Genomic DNA, 17,467 nt, shown 5'->3' on the forward strand with positions numbered 1-17,467 from the left:
TACTATTTGCTGAACTCCTAGAGTAGAAATCTGCTAAAATCAAACCCAAGGGTGATGAGCCCTTCAGGTTTGTCTGCTCGGGGTTATCACTGGCACAGCTGCAGTGCAGCGTTGTCGTGCTCTGACAGACAAGCCCAGGCTTCAGCTGCAGTGGTTTATCCCTGGCTGTAAAACTTGAGGCTTTTGTCTAAAATGAAATCAGTCTAAGAATCAAAGTATATTTCCACCCTTTCTCAATCTGGAGGGACTCATTCGTATGAAGTTTCAGCGGCAGAAATCGTGAGGCTGGTCACAGTGTGCGAGGGTTTCTTTGAAATCTCCATGGCTGAGGCTCCTCGGAGAGCTGGGGATGGGAACTTATTTTTAGTCCTGGGTTAGATTTTCATTGATCTGGGCTGTAAAGTGTGGCAGCAAATGAGAGAGGCATTAACACTCGGTATTCAAGAGCGGGGACCAGTCCAGGAGCATTAAATTCTCAGCATCCTGACCACAGCCCAATTTGTAACATTAAAAATACATTTGGATGCTGTGAATTTGGCAGATGTCAAGTATCTATAAAACACTTAGGAGAGGGCAGCTTTCTGATGTGAATAATAACATTCAATTGAAATATATATTGGCTAGAATCAAATAAAACTAACACGTTTCTAGCACAACACCAGTGAGCAAATGGAAACCATCGAGGTATTTTAACCATTTCTGAGGAAAGAACAGTGTTAGTTTGGTTAATCCCAAAGCTCAGGGCTTCCCAAGCAAGCAAACCTCCTCTGAACATTTGCTTTTTTCCCCAGTTCAATGACATTCTGTAGTAACATACAGGCCTCTTAATTCCTATTTGCATATTTCCTGGTATTTAATTATTTTCTTGCACAAGATTCCTGATAGGATGAATAAAGAGGTATTTAGAAATCAACACACCCACTAATGAGATGCTGCTTGATAGAGTGATGTGGCAGGTCTGTACCTGGGCTAGGAGGGGAGGAGGAGGCTGTGTCCATCTTCAGTGCTGTGGGGATTTGGAGAGACTGACTGTAATTCCCTGGACTGGTTTTTTTGGTTGGAATATTGTTGCTGACGCTGCTTTTGTGTGTGTGAATGTCACCCTGGCACTGTAAGTCACTGGAACGTAACCTTTTAAAGAATACATCACTTCCAAATCTTATGAATCAGCCGTGGGCTTGTCCCACCTCTCACTTGGGTTATTTTCTTTCCTCCTTTTGCTGCTTGGAAGAGCTCATGTGAAAAGTTGACACAAGGAATGATGTCCAGACTGACCTTAGGAGTTGCTTGGGATAATGCCAAGGAAAGCTGTGTTTTAGGCAGTCTTTTAGTGATTGATGATTTACCTCTGCTCCCTATTGTTTTACACTGGTGCATTTGGATTCTTTTCCTGTCGCATCTCAAGGTGAAGGAGGTTGAAGAGCTGTAGCTGATTCATGTGCTGTGTTTTTCCCTCCAGCTTTGGAGAATTTGATAAACAACCGTGTCACTCACTGTGTGCCCAGCTTACCTGGGCTCTGGCTGTGAGCCAGGCTTGGATCTTCCCCTTCCTGTGTGTGGTTTCTCAGCCTTCTGCTTTTTACCTCTGCTGTGGACACAAGAGCAGGGGAGCTCCCACTGTGTAAATACTGGCTGAGAAATGGGGATGGCTAAAAATACATCATGGTCTTACACTGGGAGATCCCCTTGTCGTAGTCTTAAACTGGGAGATCTCCCATGTGATCCCCCCCCAAGAACTGTGTTTTGGGAACCTGCTTCTGTGGGTGCTGGGGCTGCACCTCCCCAGGGCCTATACATGAATGTAGGCAGTGCCCACAGGGGCACCCCCAGAACCAGAACACCCCACCATCTCCTGCTTCCCTCCTGCATCCAGGACGTGCTCCCAAGCCCACGCCAGGGCGGGAGATCTGACACTCTACACCGGAGAAGGAGGAAAGTGATCCGTGGCCTGTCTTGTATCCAGCTCTCTGTCTGGAGTCTCTCACCCTGGGGCTGGTCCTGCCCTCTCTGCTAAATTTACAGTTGTCAGAGCAGCAGGGAGCCCTGGGGTCAAACATTACAGAAGAAACCTTGGCCGCTGCCGGCCGCTGGCTCTGCTCTCCCGGGCAGTCAAACCCTCTCCACGCCGTGTCTCTCAGCTGGTGCCCAATATTCAGGGACTCAAGAGGTTGCATAAAATTGAATAAATAATGCTGATGGGTTAATTGTAGCTTGCAGGCTCAGTTGTTGATTAGAGTCATATGGTGTTTTTCCAGTACGTTGCAACCTTCATTTCAACATCCTTGTTTCGTATAACCACAACAGATTATGTATCCAGTCTCTTTATTTATCCGTGGTCCTCTGCCCCTGAAATGAACCGCTGTTGGAGGGAAGGAAATGCAATAACTTAACTGCTGGTCGCTGTTTGGGGTGTGTGCATTTACATGTTTCCCGGTTGCACTGATGAGGAAACCAATAAATTAGTAACGCAAGGTGAACCCTGCGTCAGGCCACAGCTGGGAGATTACTGCCTGCCGTTCATCAGGGAAACCAGATCTGCTGGAATAAAGGCAATTCCTGCTCTGCTGATATTGTTTGTGTTAGTATTTCTGGCCAAAATAAACGTATTAATAAAATAATAACAAAAGCAGTGAAAACAATGCTTTTAAAATTCATGAGTCACTGTTTTAGCAGGAGCAGAGTGTGAAGGGAAATGCATTTTTCCAATACATTGTAGCCTGGAACAGGGCTGTGGTTTCCCCTCTCCTTTTACAGCTGAAAGCATAATCATTAGGTCCATTAAAAAACTTCTATATTACACCTTGAGCAATTAGACCTACTTTCATGCCCCAGATGTTGGTTTTGTATCCCTTAATAACACCATTTATTAAATATGAGGTGTTTTCTTATAACTGAAGTTTGTTTTTCCTTGGTTTTACTCTGTCTTTGCAGTGACCAGGAAGGTGATGGGTTTTCTCCATTATTGGTTAATTTTCTTTATTTCTTTCCTCTATATGCAGTATTTTCAGATGCTACAGTTAGAATGTTACAGCAAAAAAAGGTTTCATTGGTTTTTTTAAACTTCCTTCTGGTTCTTTTTAATTATAGATATGCAAGAAATAACGCTTTTAATTCAGTTCTGAACTTCCCACCAGATCTTTCTGACAGGGCCCTCCTGACTTAAAAAACCATAGATTTTCATGCCGTGTTACTTTCAGCAAATCTTATGTATGTTTGAAGAAATGTTTTCATCTCTAAATGTAAATGATATAAATTATATATTCATTACATAAATATATATATTATGGAATGAATTAGTGTGTTCTGACTCAAGTGAGGAATATGCAGCTCTTTTTCAGGCAGATAGATAAAGATTGATGACTTAATGGCTAAGCAAATATTTGGAAGAAAGTTTATGAGCAGTTCTGATTTACTCAAGTCTGTTGAGCTTGCTGTTGAGTTCCCTGGGTGGTTTTTTTCTATTTTTTATCAGTTATGGAAGTGTTTCCCCTTCTCTGAGACACGCGATGCAGGATTTGAACAGAGCGGCAGCTGCTGTTCGGTCTCTCCCCCCCACCCCAGCCACGTTATTTCTCACAGCAGCAGGAGACCACAGTTCTTTAATTCATCAGATGGGGCAGAGCACATGTTGTCTCCTTTATGTTTTTCCAGAGTCTGTAAGGAGGTAAAAGCTACAAGTGTCAGGACCAGGTGATGATAGTTATTTTTGGCACTTTTAAGTGTTCAAGGACAGAACCCCATTTTCCTTTGGTTGGTGTTCCAGAGGCAGTTTTTAGGTGGGGAGTTTGCCCAGCACTGCATGTGCTGGTTTCCAACAAGCAGCAGGAACATGTTCTTCAGGTGTAAACCAGTTTTCCTGTAAATAGTCTCTGCTGGTTTTTGTCACAATATTATTAAATAGCACCGTGACCTGTTAGAGAAATAGATTGAGTGTTTTTCCCTCACAGTGAGCAAAGAGAAACTACTGATATGTGGGCAGCTAGAAATCCTTGTTGGGCTGTTACCCGAGTATAATTATGGGCAATAACTTTGGAAAAGGTCTCTATATTCAAGTAGATGATATTCTATGTCATGAGGAAAACAGATAAGATAGTTTTCCTTTGTGGATAGGGATTCTAATGTAAAACCTGTGAGACCTGGAATCCTCAATCACAGTATTGTTCACTCTGAACTTGGTTGCTGAAGGCTGTCAAGAACAAAAGGCTTTGAGCTGTGTATTGATGCTTAAAGTAGAAACTCAAATGCTGTCTGCCTTGGAGACGAGTTGGAGGTGCCACCTGAAGGGGAAGGTTTGTGGTAGATGGTTGGAGGTTTTAGAGTCCACCTTGGCAGTCATGCCATGGAGAGCTGCTGTGGTTATTGTCCAAGCTTGCATCTGAAAAGCCCTGGGAGAGGGGAATGGGATCAGAGAAGTGTCTAAGAAGTGTACAACACACTGGGAATTTGGGGTGGTCCTGCTGTGTCTGCATTGCTCTGCTGTGCTGCGTGGTGTGCAGGACCTCCCCAGACTCATTCCAGCTGGTCCTCTGTACCCTCCCTCCCTCCCTGTGGTCCTGCATGTGTGAGATCTTAACAAACACCTGTCCCTGCAAGTTGGCTTAGGGTGATCCAGTTTCTTTCAGTTGGCTTTGGGTATGAAGGAGGATAACACCTCCTTTTGGAGAATCTTTAATTGGCAGGATAAATCCTCTTCTCTTCTTCTGAAGAGTTCAGCTCTGACTTCTCTGGGATCGTGCTGAGAAATTAGGATTTGACATTAGTGCTGAAGCAAAGGGAAACACAGCAATTGGCATCTGAGAAGAATTTCAGGCTGACTTTTTTTTAATACAGACCTGTCCAAATCTCAGACTGTGCAGGGCAGCTGCTGCTTGCTTAATAACCCACTTGAATAATGTGCTGCAACCGTGGTCTGGGCCTGAGTACAGAGACAGAGTTAAATATGTTGAAAGGAGCATTCTTTGGTTCTTTGGTTTGCACTTAATCCACAAACCTTTAAAGGGAGGAGAAAATTTAATCCTAGAAGGTGGCCAGGCTGGAGCCCAAGGAGAGGCCTGGTGGAGGTGTTCAGTCCTGGTACAACCATCCCTGCAGCCCATTTGTGTGTTCATGTCCCCTAGTGAGAACATCTATCTGACACCTCTGTGACACCAATCAATAAAGTGTTAACTTTCACATGATTCAGAAGATATTTCAGAGGAGACTTCCCCCCTCCCCCTCTGGAAAATGAATTATAAACCGTCTCCAACTTTTATACTTTTATTATAACACAGCTATGTTCCAGCAAAAGCTCCTGGCAGATAGTTTCCTCATGCATTTCCAAATGAAGATGTGTTAAATTTATTTGCTGAAGGAACTTGTAGCTTGTGCTGTAACCTTGGTCATGGGACTGGGTATAAAAACAGAGGGATAGAAGCCCACTTAACAGCGGGAAACAGAGTGGAGCTGGAGCTGGAAATGTTATCAGACTGGGAAGGCAAAACGTGTTGAGTTACTTCAGAAGTCAGATTTTGGACATGTGATTTCTGGACATGTGGCTTCACTCATGGAATCCACGTGTAGTTCACACTGGTTGTGTGAGGTCAGGGTGCACCATGGTTGTATGAAGGGGACCAGGCGCCCCAAGAAACTTGCAGTAAAACAGCACAAAAATCCAGGTGAGATCCATTTCCTGGGCTCGACCCTCTTTGCCTGCTAAACCTGTGCCCTCTCTTCTTTCCTCCTTCCAAGAGGAAAGAGCCATTCCTCCTGCAGGTGGGTGGGAGAGCTGCCCACTGTGAGGGAATCAGCATCGTGTTTTCCAACAGGATAATATCCTGTGAATCTAGGGAGGAGTTTAGGCAAACACTCTGAATTCTATATGTAATATTGTGTATTTTTTTTATTAGAATTAATGATGATCGTAGAGATTTTGTGGAGGTTTCATTTTTCTGCTCTAAATATGTATTGATCAGGAGTAAGTTGTACCTATTTTTCCACACTGAGTCCATCAAAATCATTCCTGTAACCTTAAACCTGTTTATAGTTCTTATTGCAGAGCTGCTTTCATAGAATATCTCAGTTAGATTTTGCCAAAACATTATTGAAAAATGGGTACTGAAACCCTGATCCACTCAGGTTAAATATTCCAACACGGTACATTGACTTCTGTTGTGCTGATATTTTCTTTGTAAGAAAACTGCTCCCTTCCACTGCCCCAGCCCAGGGGCCGTCGAGAGCAACTGTGTATTTCTTAGAAGGTGAAAAATGAATGCAGATTTTCTTTCCACTCTGACCTTGTTTCTTTTCCAGGCTCTGGAAGAAGCCCAGAAAGCCATTCAACAGCTCTTTGGTAAAATTAAGGATATTAAAGACAAGGCTGAAAAATCTGAACAAATGGTGAGCAGCACTTTCTTTCTGGCTTTTGGAAGGGAGGGAACACTGACTTTTGCTGCCAGTTCATGTTAAGAAGGGAACATTTTTGTCTTTGGTCCTGCTGACTGGTTGGCAATTTGCTGTCAGGCGTGTGTTGAACCTGTACCTTTGTCCTTGAGTTAACAGGGCTGCAGAGCTGACACCTCTGCAGTCCCAAAGAGGGGAGAAGAACAGCTTCTTATCTACTGAAAATTTTATTGCTGTGGCTTGATGTATTAAAAGTGCGTTTTCATTCACTAGGTTAAGGAAATCACACGGGATATCAAGCAGCTGGATCATGCCAAGCGTCACCTGACCACCTCCATCACCACCCTCAACCACCTCCACATGCTGGCAGGGGGGGTGGATTCACTGGAGTAAGTGTGGGAATTTTCAGTGGTACTTTGGCAGCACCGCTGAATTCTGAAGTTTGGTGCAGTGCTCTGAATGGGTCTGTCACAGCTGCTTGGGCTTTTGGAGGGAATTTTGCTTAACAGGCTGCAGTTCTTGATTTTTGCTGGCAGATCCTTCCTGTGCAGCTCTGAGTGACCCTCAGCCCCTGTTGCTGTGTTTAACAGTCTGCAGCACCCACTGCTTGAATTGCTGCGTTGATCCTTGGTGATAAGGAACAGTGTGGCTTCATTAAGGAGCAAGTCAGCCTGTGCAGTTGGGTATCCTCATTAGGGATGTGCTCTTGGGGATTTGGGGGGATTTTTATCACTCACATCTTAAACTGTAATGAGTTCTCTTTTTGGTAAAGGCCTACTCTAGTTTTCATTCTAGCATGAGTTTAAGGAAACCTTACGGCTTGTACTGTGTATGAATTGGAGGTTAAATATTTCTAATAATCCTTTCTGGGTTTTTTAATGTGCTTGAGGAGCACACAGGCTAGAAAAACACAGTTTTTTACATGTTGCATCTGTGAAGTTGCAAGTCCCAGGCACAGCCTGTTCTGGGGTTGTAGCAAATTCTGCACGAACACTGGGTTGTTAAGTGCCGAGAATAAAATTTTACTTAGGCTGCTGTCTCCACTGGAACGATCCTAAAGGATGATATAAAAATAAATTAACTTGATTTTCTTTTTCGCTGTCAGTTCCCTGTGAAAGTTATTAACAGAAAAGTCAAGGCTAATGGCTTTTCAGCATCGCTCTCCTCCCTGAGAAGCTTTAACTCACACTTTGTGTGTGATGACGAATGGCTTCACTCGGGTCATTATAGTGAAATAACATTTACTGCCTCCGGACCCATACTGGGAAGCGGATGCATTCAGTAGTTTACATGTTCTTTGCCAAGTGTTGCTTTTGACATTTATGTTTTTTTGAGGCATTGTTAGATGTGTGCCAGATTGGTTTATTTTAGCATCAGTTAAGTGAAATTTTAATGCCGCATTGGAATGTTAATGAAGAGTTGTGTATGTTAGAAAAATAAATTTCAATAGGGACAGGCATGACCCAGTGGGGATGAAGTAACCTGTGGAATTACCACCCAGGATTTTCATTGCATCTGCCTTTGTAAATCTTTAATTTCCTCTGCAGGGCTATGACCAGGAGGAGACAATATGGGGAAGTTGCCAACCTTCTCCAAGGTGTTGTGAATGTTTTAGAGCACTTCAACAAATACATGGGGATCCCGCAGATTCGACAGCTCTCTGAAAGGTAAAAGGTTCAAATCCTGAGCACTTACATTTCTGCTGGGAAGGAAGGTTAGGAAATGCATTAGACAGGTTCAGTGTCTCAAGGATGTGAAGGCTGGACGTGGTCCTTTGAGCTTTTTTCCAGCCAAAGCAAACATGTTAAAATTGGACACAGTTTGCTCAAATCTTGAGCAACACGTTGTGTTAAATAACAGTAATTAGTATGGATGTGATTCATGAGTGTTCTGTGCTTCTCATTTGGTTTTTCATTTTCTTACCTGGAGTGATCTGTGGAAGTGCAAATTGTTTTATGTGATCTTCACGTGCAGGTGTTTGTGGTGAACCCCGAGGTGATGCTTTCTCCTGCTCTCTTAACCTCAGTGATAGAGCTCAGCAGCCTGGCATGAAACACAAATGCATTCATGACCATGGTGATGCCTGGGGCCCCCTTCTGCCTTGACAGTGCCAAACTGCAGTGCCCAAGGGGTTGGGCATGTAGGATTTCTTTTTGTGCATTTTCCAGACTCGGTTGTTCTGAGCACTTTGAGTTTCTTCTGCCAAAACCTGCTCCCATTGCCCAATTCTGCTGAGATTTGAGGCTTGTAGCCAATCTTCCCAAGCTGGCATGCAGCACACCTGACTGCTCTAAACACTTCTGCTTTGTGGGTTTGTGTAGTCTTGATTTTCTAATGTGGAGATACATTAGAATTTAATTGGGTGAGTTTTGGTGCAGCTCCCACAGCATCTCCCCACCGTTCTCAGCAGTAGCAGGTGAAGGCTCAGTGGTGACTAAGCCACCACATCCTGGTTTCATTTGGGATGTGACAGCTGGGTGTCAAGGGAACAAGGCCCTCCTGTTCTAGGGGACATTGCTGACCCTGCCTGAGATGACTTTGCTCATTACAGAGGTACTGGAAGGAGTCTTCCAGGCACAGTAATTAATTTTTTTGGCAACTCCCTTTGCTAAAACAGCAGCTGGCTGCCTGTGCTGTTCAGTGATGGAAACAGTGTTTGAATGATTTGTTTGTAATGTTTTCATGTAAATCTGTTGGACTTTCTTTATGGTATAGATACCTCTTCCAGAAACCCCAGATGGAATCTATGAGACAGAGCAGAAGAAAAATCTACTCTAAATCTAGAGAGGGATGGGGCCTTGTTTTAACAAGGCATTTGACCATAAGCATTTGCTTAAATGAACATGAACATCAAGGAAATGTAAACATATATCAGTGCTCTTCTGAATTTAGGCTGTTGTCTATTGCAACCTCATGCTCAGAAAGATTGCTTGCTTCATTTTCTTCCAGAGTGGTAATGGGCAGAAACCTGCTGTCTTTGGCCATTTTAAGGCCAAATATAATTTAAACCTTGGTCCAGAATTCTGGCTGGTTTTCCCTTTCTGGTGGATGATTATTTAATACTTTTGCAGTTGCTGATGGTTACAAAAATGAATTCAGGCTGCTGCTAAAAGGCACAGTGGTTTCCAGTCACGCCAGCGAGACTGGCAAGGACGTGGAGGAAAACTTCTTTTGTTTTATTCTGCCTTCAAGATAAGGATCTGAAAAGCTCAAGAAAGTCTGTTCCTCCTATTTTTAGAATTGCCTCGGCAGGGTTTTCCTTCCAGTGTTTATACAGGGAGAGTTGCACCATCTGGTAGTGATAGAGGCTGCTGCTTGTGGGGCGAAAGGAGCTGCACTGGGGTGCTGCTGGGAGCTCTTTGCTGCTCTCGCATCCAGGCAGAAAAATTCCTACAGGGAGGTCTGTGGCACCATAATTCTGCTTTGGAGTTTGACTGTTACGTGTATGTATTAGGGCCCAATTTGGAGTTGAGCTTTCTCTCTCTTTTGCTTGGAAATCCTTTCGTGATTCATGAAACATCAGAGGCAGTTTGCCTGGCTTCTCGCAGTGATATTTTTAGACCGTGAAATCGCTGGGGTTTGATATCTCCTGGATTTGTTTAAATGGTGCAAGTGAAGCCTCTAGCATGTTTGGGAAGGCAAGAAATGCTTTAGTAGATGTTGGCACAGAGCTGTGACAGTAACCAATGTCTGTTATATACAATAAGTCCATTATATACGCTGCTAAACGAGCAGATTCTGTTGCTTTCTGTAATAAAGAGCCTCTCTTTCTTGGTGTGAATGGAGTGAAGCCAAGTATGAATGGGAAACCATGGGAAGGAGAAGTGCCTGCTCAGTGGTGGTGGATGTGCTCTTTGTCATGGGGTATTCAATTTAGCTTCCTGCTCCTGGATGCTGTGAAAAGTAATGATGTGCTTTTAATGTTGTTTTCCACCTGTTCTATCCCTCTGAAAATAACCAAACAAAATCCCACTGTATTCATTGGAAACCTGGGCTGAACTCTCAGTGGTTGGCTTCTTGTGCTTATCCTGTTGAGTATTGACGTACAAATGTCACAATTCCTGCCCAAATGTAAATATTTTCCTAATAGTGTTCCTAAAACAACTTCTAATGTGGTGCCTTGGAAGTTGTTGTAGTAAATAGGAATATTTTCTTATCTCTCAGTCCTCTTCTGTTTTCTGTCTGTAGAGGGGGAGGTGCAATTAGTGGTCACAAACCCACCCATGAAAGTGGTCGAGCAGGCCTAGCAGGTAGTGGAAAAAAGCCTGGAAAGTATTTAGGAGAAAGATGATTACAAGTTTGCCACAGAAAAACAGGCTGGCTCAGCCTCTTTTTATCTCAGCAAGCTGCCAGGCGTGGTTTAAGATTTCTGGTAGCTTTGGCTAAAGGAATTGTGGTTTCTAGTAATTTAATGTCATTTGAAACAAAACAGTGGGTTTTTCTTGTTTTTTTATTTTTTAAAGGCAGGGGAATCAGAGAACAGAAGCCACTAATAATAAAACAGAAGTCAGAGAAACAGAAATCATTAATATTTGGATAACCAAAGGGTTTGGCACGTGTGAGCAGCCCCAGGAAAAGGCAATTCCCTGCTGCGTGGGACGCAGGATGGCTGCTGGGATACCCCAGCACGTTTCTGGGGGAATCTAGTCATGGAAAGATACCCTTATCAAACTGACCTGAGGCTCTCAGAGGTCCTAAATCTGTTATCTGGGATTGCTGAGCCTTAGTGGGCAGTTCACTTTATACAAGTGGTTAAACACACAGACACGTGCAGGAAGGTCCTTCAGCGGTAAATGGGAGCACAACCACTCGTGGGGTTGAGACTTTTATCCCTGCAGTTTCCATTGCATGGGGATTATTGGGAATTATTGAAAGGCTCACAGCTTTCCATGGGGGCACTAATCTTCTGGTGGCTAAAGCAAGTGCCTCCCGTGTTCTCTGACTAAAGCAGTCACGCTGTAAAGAGGTGGCAGAAAGGTTTTCATGTTTCTGGGCGTGTGTTTGAAGACAAAAATAATAATAATTGTGAAAATAATTGTGTGTGTCTGTGTGTGCTTATGTAAAGAGTGGTAGATACTGGGAGGGCAGTGGGGCTCCCTGTCCTTGCTCACACTGAAACCTTTGGCTACTTTAATGGCTCTGCCCCAACCCTCTCTGACAAAATATGAAGGAAAAAGAAAAAGGTTAAAATTCCTTCTCACTGTTTCCTTTTGAGAGATTTTTAAGCAGGACCTGTTTTTAAAAAATACATTTTTTTAACATCCCACTTCAGCAGGGCATTCCTGCAAGTTTCTTAATTTAAGGATACGAGAATCCCCATTCAGACTACCCTTAAGTACTTTCCTGAATCAGAGCTTAAAACAACAAAGCCTGTGGACAGGGATTTTAACTGCTTGACAGAGCCTCCTTTAAATTTGTTGAGTCTTTAGGAATCTGGCTGCTGCTCTTTTCAGTGCCTCCACTGTGCTGCACTGCAGCTGTTGTCAAATAGGAAGGTCCCTGCAGCCACTCACAGGGAAAGGAGCACCACTACTAAGAGCTTCCAATTGTTTATACTACTCATTATGCTCATTAATTTCTGTATTCTGACTCCTAATACAAAAGATTTCTTGCTTCTCGATTATTTGAAAGATAAAAATTTTCAATCCATGTTTTACTGTCTCTTTTTCTTCTTTTTTGCCCCTTCTTTTTCTGAAGGATCAAAAGGTTTCTCACATGAACTGCTGGTGCTTTGTTGTACAATTTAAGCACAAGTAAACCTGTAGTTGTGGCTGCTGAGCTGGGGTCCTCCTTAGTGCTTAAATTTCCCTCTCTATTTCAACACATTAGTGAATCCCTTTTGTTTCACAGTTAGGAAGGTGTTAACTGGGGATCTTTACCTGGAAGAGTAGAGGAGTTTCTGAACATTCCTGTGAAGCAGAGAGCTTAAGTGAGAATTATGTTTGACATTGCAGGCAGGAATCTGTTCCAACAAAATCCTCATAAATAAATCTTGGGGAAGGCAGGTCGTACATCCAGTTAAATCACAGATATAAAGTTATATTTCAGCTGTCATTTTTAAAGGACTAGAATTTTCTGCATTTGGCACCATTAAAGAATCCAGGCTTTTCTCCAGCACTGTCAGGTCATCTCATAGTGTTTTGCTACTAATGGAACTCAAATGGGAAGATTAAAGAAGCAGATCATTCCTTGATAAGGTTGAGGAGTCTTAAACAATCAAAAAAAAAAAAAAAATCCAAAGTCTTCTCCCCCCAGTCTGAGCAAACATTTTCACAACAGTAAATGTCTCTGCTCTCACTAACATATCAATCTCAGTGGAAAAATCCACTGCTTTGAATGATCAGTTTAGACCTGAAAGCATTTCCAGTATAATAAAAACTGATGGAAGAATTCAAGGGCTGCAGAGGGATATAAGTGCCTTGCTGTTTGCTTTGGCTCTTTCTAGTATGTGTAGGCATTTCCATTTCCCTAGAAGTATCAATTAAGCTATATTGACTTTTATTTCTGTAAATTGGAAGCTTTATTCTCTCAGCCAAATAAAGAGCAAGATTGTGGTTTGTTCAAAACTTTTAACACCCATTTCATACCTTTGCTCTTTTATGCTTCTTAAGGCATGGAGAATTTATAGGATAAAACTGCAGCCAGAAGTACATGGATGCATTTAAAAGTAGGTCAGTACACCTGGAACTGTGAAAGGTTCACAGTGAAGACTGAGACATTGTGAAGCTTTTTACGTGTTAGGAACATATGTTTGTTGAAACGTGATCAACATACACAAAAGTAAAGGTAGATTGATCACACTGGCATTAAAAGAACCCTGCTGATTTCTCAACTGATTAACTGGCCCTTATTGAAATATTAAAATGGCAGCAGGGCAAGAGAATCTAGGACATGTTGTGCTACAGCTGAGGGGTCAGTGCTGTATAGAGTTGTCATCCCAGTGTCATTCAGGGAGAAAACACTCTCCCAGTTCTGACACACAGACAGACCTTCTGTGGATGTTTTCTCTTTAGCATCCTTTTTATCCCTTAAAAGCCTTCAGGTAGCTGTCAGTGTTTCAGTCCACATTGCAGTAATGTTGCAGGCAATGAAACAAAAGAGGTGGTTGAGCCACCACCAAAGCCCTCCCTTCTGTCCTCCCCAGGGTGAAGGCAGCACAGAACGAGTTGGGACAGCAGATCCTGGCTGACTTCGAGGAAGCCTTTCCTTCTCAAGGTACAAAGGTAAAGTTCTCACTTTCCTCCTTCCTCCCATTGGAAAATTGTTGCTGAAAATTATTCAGTGTGATTGTCATTGGGTTTTGTCTCATTTTACACCTAGATTTGATCTCTCTCTGTTTCAGGAGTTGCTTTAGAAAGCAAAGGGTGCTGGGTGTATTTCTCACTGTTCCTGTCGAGTGAATGTGGGGGAGAAGTGACACTTTCCCCTGTCACACTGACACAGCTATTGCAGTGAGGGCTGCAGGCAGTCAGGGAATGCCCCAAATAGTTCCTGTGTGGCCCTGTAGACCAGCATGGGGTTCCCTTGGCATCTCACCCAGTTACTGGTTATTTGTTTGTCCCAAGTGGTTCGTGTTGTGTTCAGAGAAAGCCGAGCACAGACTGTCTGTTGATGTGGTGCTACCAAGTTTGTCTCTGGTTTACTCAGACAGCACAAACACAAATCTGGACTAGGGCTAAGGCACCAAATGTGCTTCCCCAACATTGTGCATCCAAATGTTTGCAAACAGTAAGGGAGGTAGGTGTGAATTTGAATTTACTTCAAAGAAAACACCACTAGTGGTGTCTTTTGAGTACCAGCTCTGCTGGTTACTTCATAAACCCGACAAGTACAGAAATGAGGAAAGTGTTTGGAACAGTTGATGAAGGATAAATCTATGTCCGTGTGAAGCAGCATCAAAACAGCATTTTTTTATAAAAATGTTTTTAAATTTTCTGTTTTCTCTGCTATGGAAAAACTTAATGACCAGTGAAATGGGAGCAGCTCAATTTTCATCCCAGGGAAGGAAGATGCAGCGATAAATAAAGAGTAGCAGCAGAAGCATTGAAAAGCGAATAATGGGAAAGGATAAAACCAAGATAACCTGGATGCAGTGCAGTTTACAGTCACCCATTCAATTATTTAACCTCAAATCACTTTCTTCCTGTTTATTTTGATAGAGGACTGGTGGACCCAGCAATGTCCTACGTGATGCGTGTCTGGTCGCCAACGTCCTGGATCCCAGAATCAAACAGGAAATCATCAAGAAATTTATTAAACAACACCTCTCGGAGTATCTGGTGCTTTTCCAGGAAAACCAAGATGTAAGGGAAGCTTAAAAAGCTGCATTTGGATTTCACATTTTGCTCTGCTGGCGTTCACAACATTCACGCTTCCACAGGTTCCTGTGGTGAAAAGTTTTTATCCCCGAGGGTTTGGAAACAGTGGGTGTGATATGGCTGATGAGCTGGGAGTCACTGTCCTCTCTGCCAGGATGACTTCCTCCCACCTTAGACCTCAGTTTCGTATATCGTCACTAGAAATGTTTTCCCTTTGTACAGTAAATAAATCATTTCATGTCAGATATTCTTCCTGCCCTGTAAAGAGTTGAAAAATTAACCTCTGAAAATTGCAAAGTAGTTCCCCCCAAATGAACAAGAAAACCCGCAAAATGCTTAAAAAGCCATGGGGGAGGGATTTCTAGGAAGTTATTTATCTTTGTAGCTAATTTTTAAATTTCCTGTTCTGATACTAACAACTTCTTAAAAATGTACTAAAACCTTCTTAAATTTGGAAAAAGACCCACCACAAACCAAAACCACCATTTGATCAAAATGTATTTTATCAGTTTCAAGAGTTTGACAAGGGAGAGAGAGAGGCTAAAATGCTTACTTTTAAATAGCATATTTCCATCAAAGTTTTTTGGATTAATCTTTCTACTTTTTGACCAGAAAGAACTAATGTTAGGAGGAAAAAAATCCTCAGGTTCTAAGAATTGTTGTCGAATTTTGAATGTGAGTTAAATGTAAGAATCTAGGAATTCCTGCATTCTCATCCCACTGTTGACTTTCACCTTTCTGTCTGTGAAACAAAGAGGGTGGGATCAAGTGAAATATTATTGGATTGAATTTTCAATAATCTCTACATGATTTAGGAGTACTGTTATCCTCATTTTCAACAGAACTTGCTCTCTTAATTCACACAAGATAGGATTTTCAGTCTGGCATGTGTTTAAGCACTTTGAATCACAAAATCATTTAGGTTGGAAAAGACCTTTAAGATCATTGATTCCAACCATTCCCCAGCACTGCCAAGTCCACCACTAAACCCTGTCCCTAAGTGCCACATCCACACATCTTTTAAATCCCTCCTGAGATGGTGACTCAGCCAGTTCCCTGGGCAGCCTGTTCCAATGCTTGATAACCCTTTCAGCGAAGAAATCTTTCCTAATATCCAATCTAAACCTCCCCTGGCTCAACTTGAAGCATTCAGAATAATATAAATAAAGGTCAAATTAGCTTTGATCGATAGCCCGAGCTCCTCTGCAGAACTACAGCAGCACGGTGAAGCAGCCAGGCTGGATATTAGGAAGTGCTGCTGCTAGAGGTGATGTTCTCCATGTGATCCAGGTGGCCTGGCTGGATAAGATTGACAGGCGCTACGCTTGGATCAAGAGGCAGCTGGTGGACTACGAGGAGAAGTACGGCCGGATGTTCCCTCAGGAATGGTGCATGACGGAGCGCATCGCCGTGGAGTTCTGCCACGTCACCAGGTGAGCCTCCAGGAGGCTTGTGCTGCCTCCCAGCAGACCCATCTTCCCTAAAATAAAACCTTAGCTTGTGTCCTGCCACACTGGTCGTACGCCCATCGGGCTCTAAGGGCGCTCCTCAAACACCTGTGTAGAATTGTCCGTGATTAAAAGCAAGTGAGGGGTGGAAACCCTGAGAAGTATCACTAGAACTGCAAGAGAGATGATGTGGAAATTGATTTTCAATGGAACAGAGGTAAAAATCAGTTATGTTAGAGGCCAAGTGGAATAGTGTGAGCTGACTGCAGCGTGTCTGCCTCAGACTGGGCTCTTTGTCAGCCAGAAACAGGACCAGAGGAAGGTACCAGTCCCAGTAGCACCTTTGCCTTTGTTCTGGGACCCCTGTGGGAGGCACTGTGCTTCCCAAGGTTTGATCCTGCTGGCTTTCCCTGCAGCAGTGCTGTGCTGGCTGTTAGGAGATGGGGTCCTGTTACCCAGAGAGCTCTGAGCAACTGTGGTTGTGTTTGAAACGGGATCTACAAAGCAGTTTTATGTTAGAGAGCATCTTAGGAATTAGCTTGAATTTTGTGATGAAAGTCTCTCCAAGGAATAGGCTGAATTACAGTGTTAGGTTTCAGATCTTTATAGAAAACCACATTTGTTTTTTCTATTTCCCCCCCTCTCTTTCCAGGGCAGAGCTCTCTAAGATCATGCGCACAAGAGCGAAGGAGATTGAGGTGAAATTGCTGCTGTTTGCAATTCAGAGGACAACCAACTTCGAAGGATTCCTGGCTAAACGCTTCTCAGGCTCCACTCTTGCTGATGGGACAGTGGTAAGGGGATTTCTAAAGAGCAGCCCTTTCTTAACAGCTTCTTTGGGATAAAGAAACCCTGTCACACGTAGCTCTGGTAGTGGGAGACTGCAAAAGATGTCACATCCAGCCTCCTCCTGCACTGGCACATTTGAGTGTTTGGTGGACTGTAGTTTGAAAAGTGGTTTTTGATCGTGCAAACTGTGTAGAGGAGAAGGTGGCACAGGACTCACAAGAATAAAAATACACTGATTGTGTCCTTTTATGGTTCTCCTGGGCCCTGTGCTGTTTTCAGCTGAAGCCACATAACTATGGGGAACCACAGAGTAATTATGGAGTGATGACTGTGTTACGATGTTTGTTCTCTGCATGTCAATGGCACATAATAACTAAAAGTCCCCCCTTCACTTCTACTTACCACAGGTTCACCACATGGGACCAACTTTCAATCCTACATAGTTGGGTCAGTCTGACTTACAGGGACGTTGGTAGCTTCTACTTTTGTCTGATTTGGTAGATTGTAAAGGCAAAACCAAGGGAAACAGCTCAG

The 17,467-nt window shown here is 43.1% G+C and overlaps 1 protein-coding gene across 2 annotated transcripts in view; it reads left to right on the forward strand.

Moving 5' to 3' along the window:
* Window positions 1–17,467, forward strand: part of VPS53 (VPS53 subunit of GARP complex) — a 64,425-nt gene that overhangs the window by 12,844 nt on the left and 34,114 nt on the right. For both annotated transcript variants that reach the window (XM_051809918.1, XM_051809919.1), the window contains exons 5-11: window positions 6,289–6,375; window positions 6,652–6,767; window positions 7,926–8,045; window positions 13,523–13,601; window positions 14,538–14,681; window positions 15,987–16,129; window positions 16,797–16,938. In XM_051809918.1, the coding sequence (XP_051665878.1) occupies window positions 6,289–6,375; window positions 6,652–6,767; window positions 7,926–8,045; window positions 13,523–13,601; window positions 14,538–14,681; window positions 15,987–16,129; window positions 16,797–16,938 (831 nt within the window). The remainder of the gene's footprint in view (window positions 1–6,288; window positions 6,376–6,651; window positions 6,768–7,925; window positions 8,046–13,522; window positions 13,602–14,537; window positions 14,682–15,986; window positions 16,130–16,796; window positions 16,939–17,467) is intronic.

The sequence above is a fragment of the Manacus candei genome, unplaced genomic scaffold (assembly GCF_025592945.1).
Source record: "Manacus candei isolate 608988 ecotype Guabito, Panama unplaced genomic scaffold, ASM2559294v1 h1tg000076l, whole genome shotgun sequence".
In the NCBI taxonomy this organism is placed as follows: Eukaryota; Metazoa; Chordata; class Aves; order Passeriformes; family Pipridae; genus Manacus; species Manacus candei.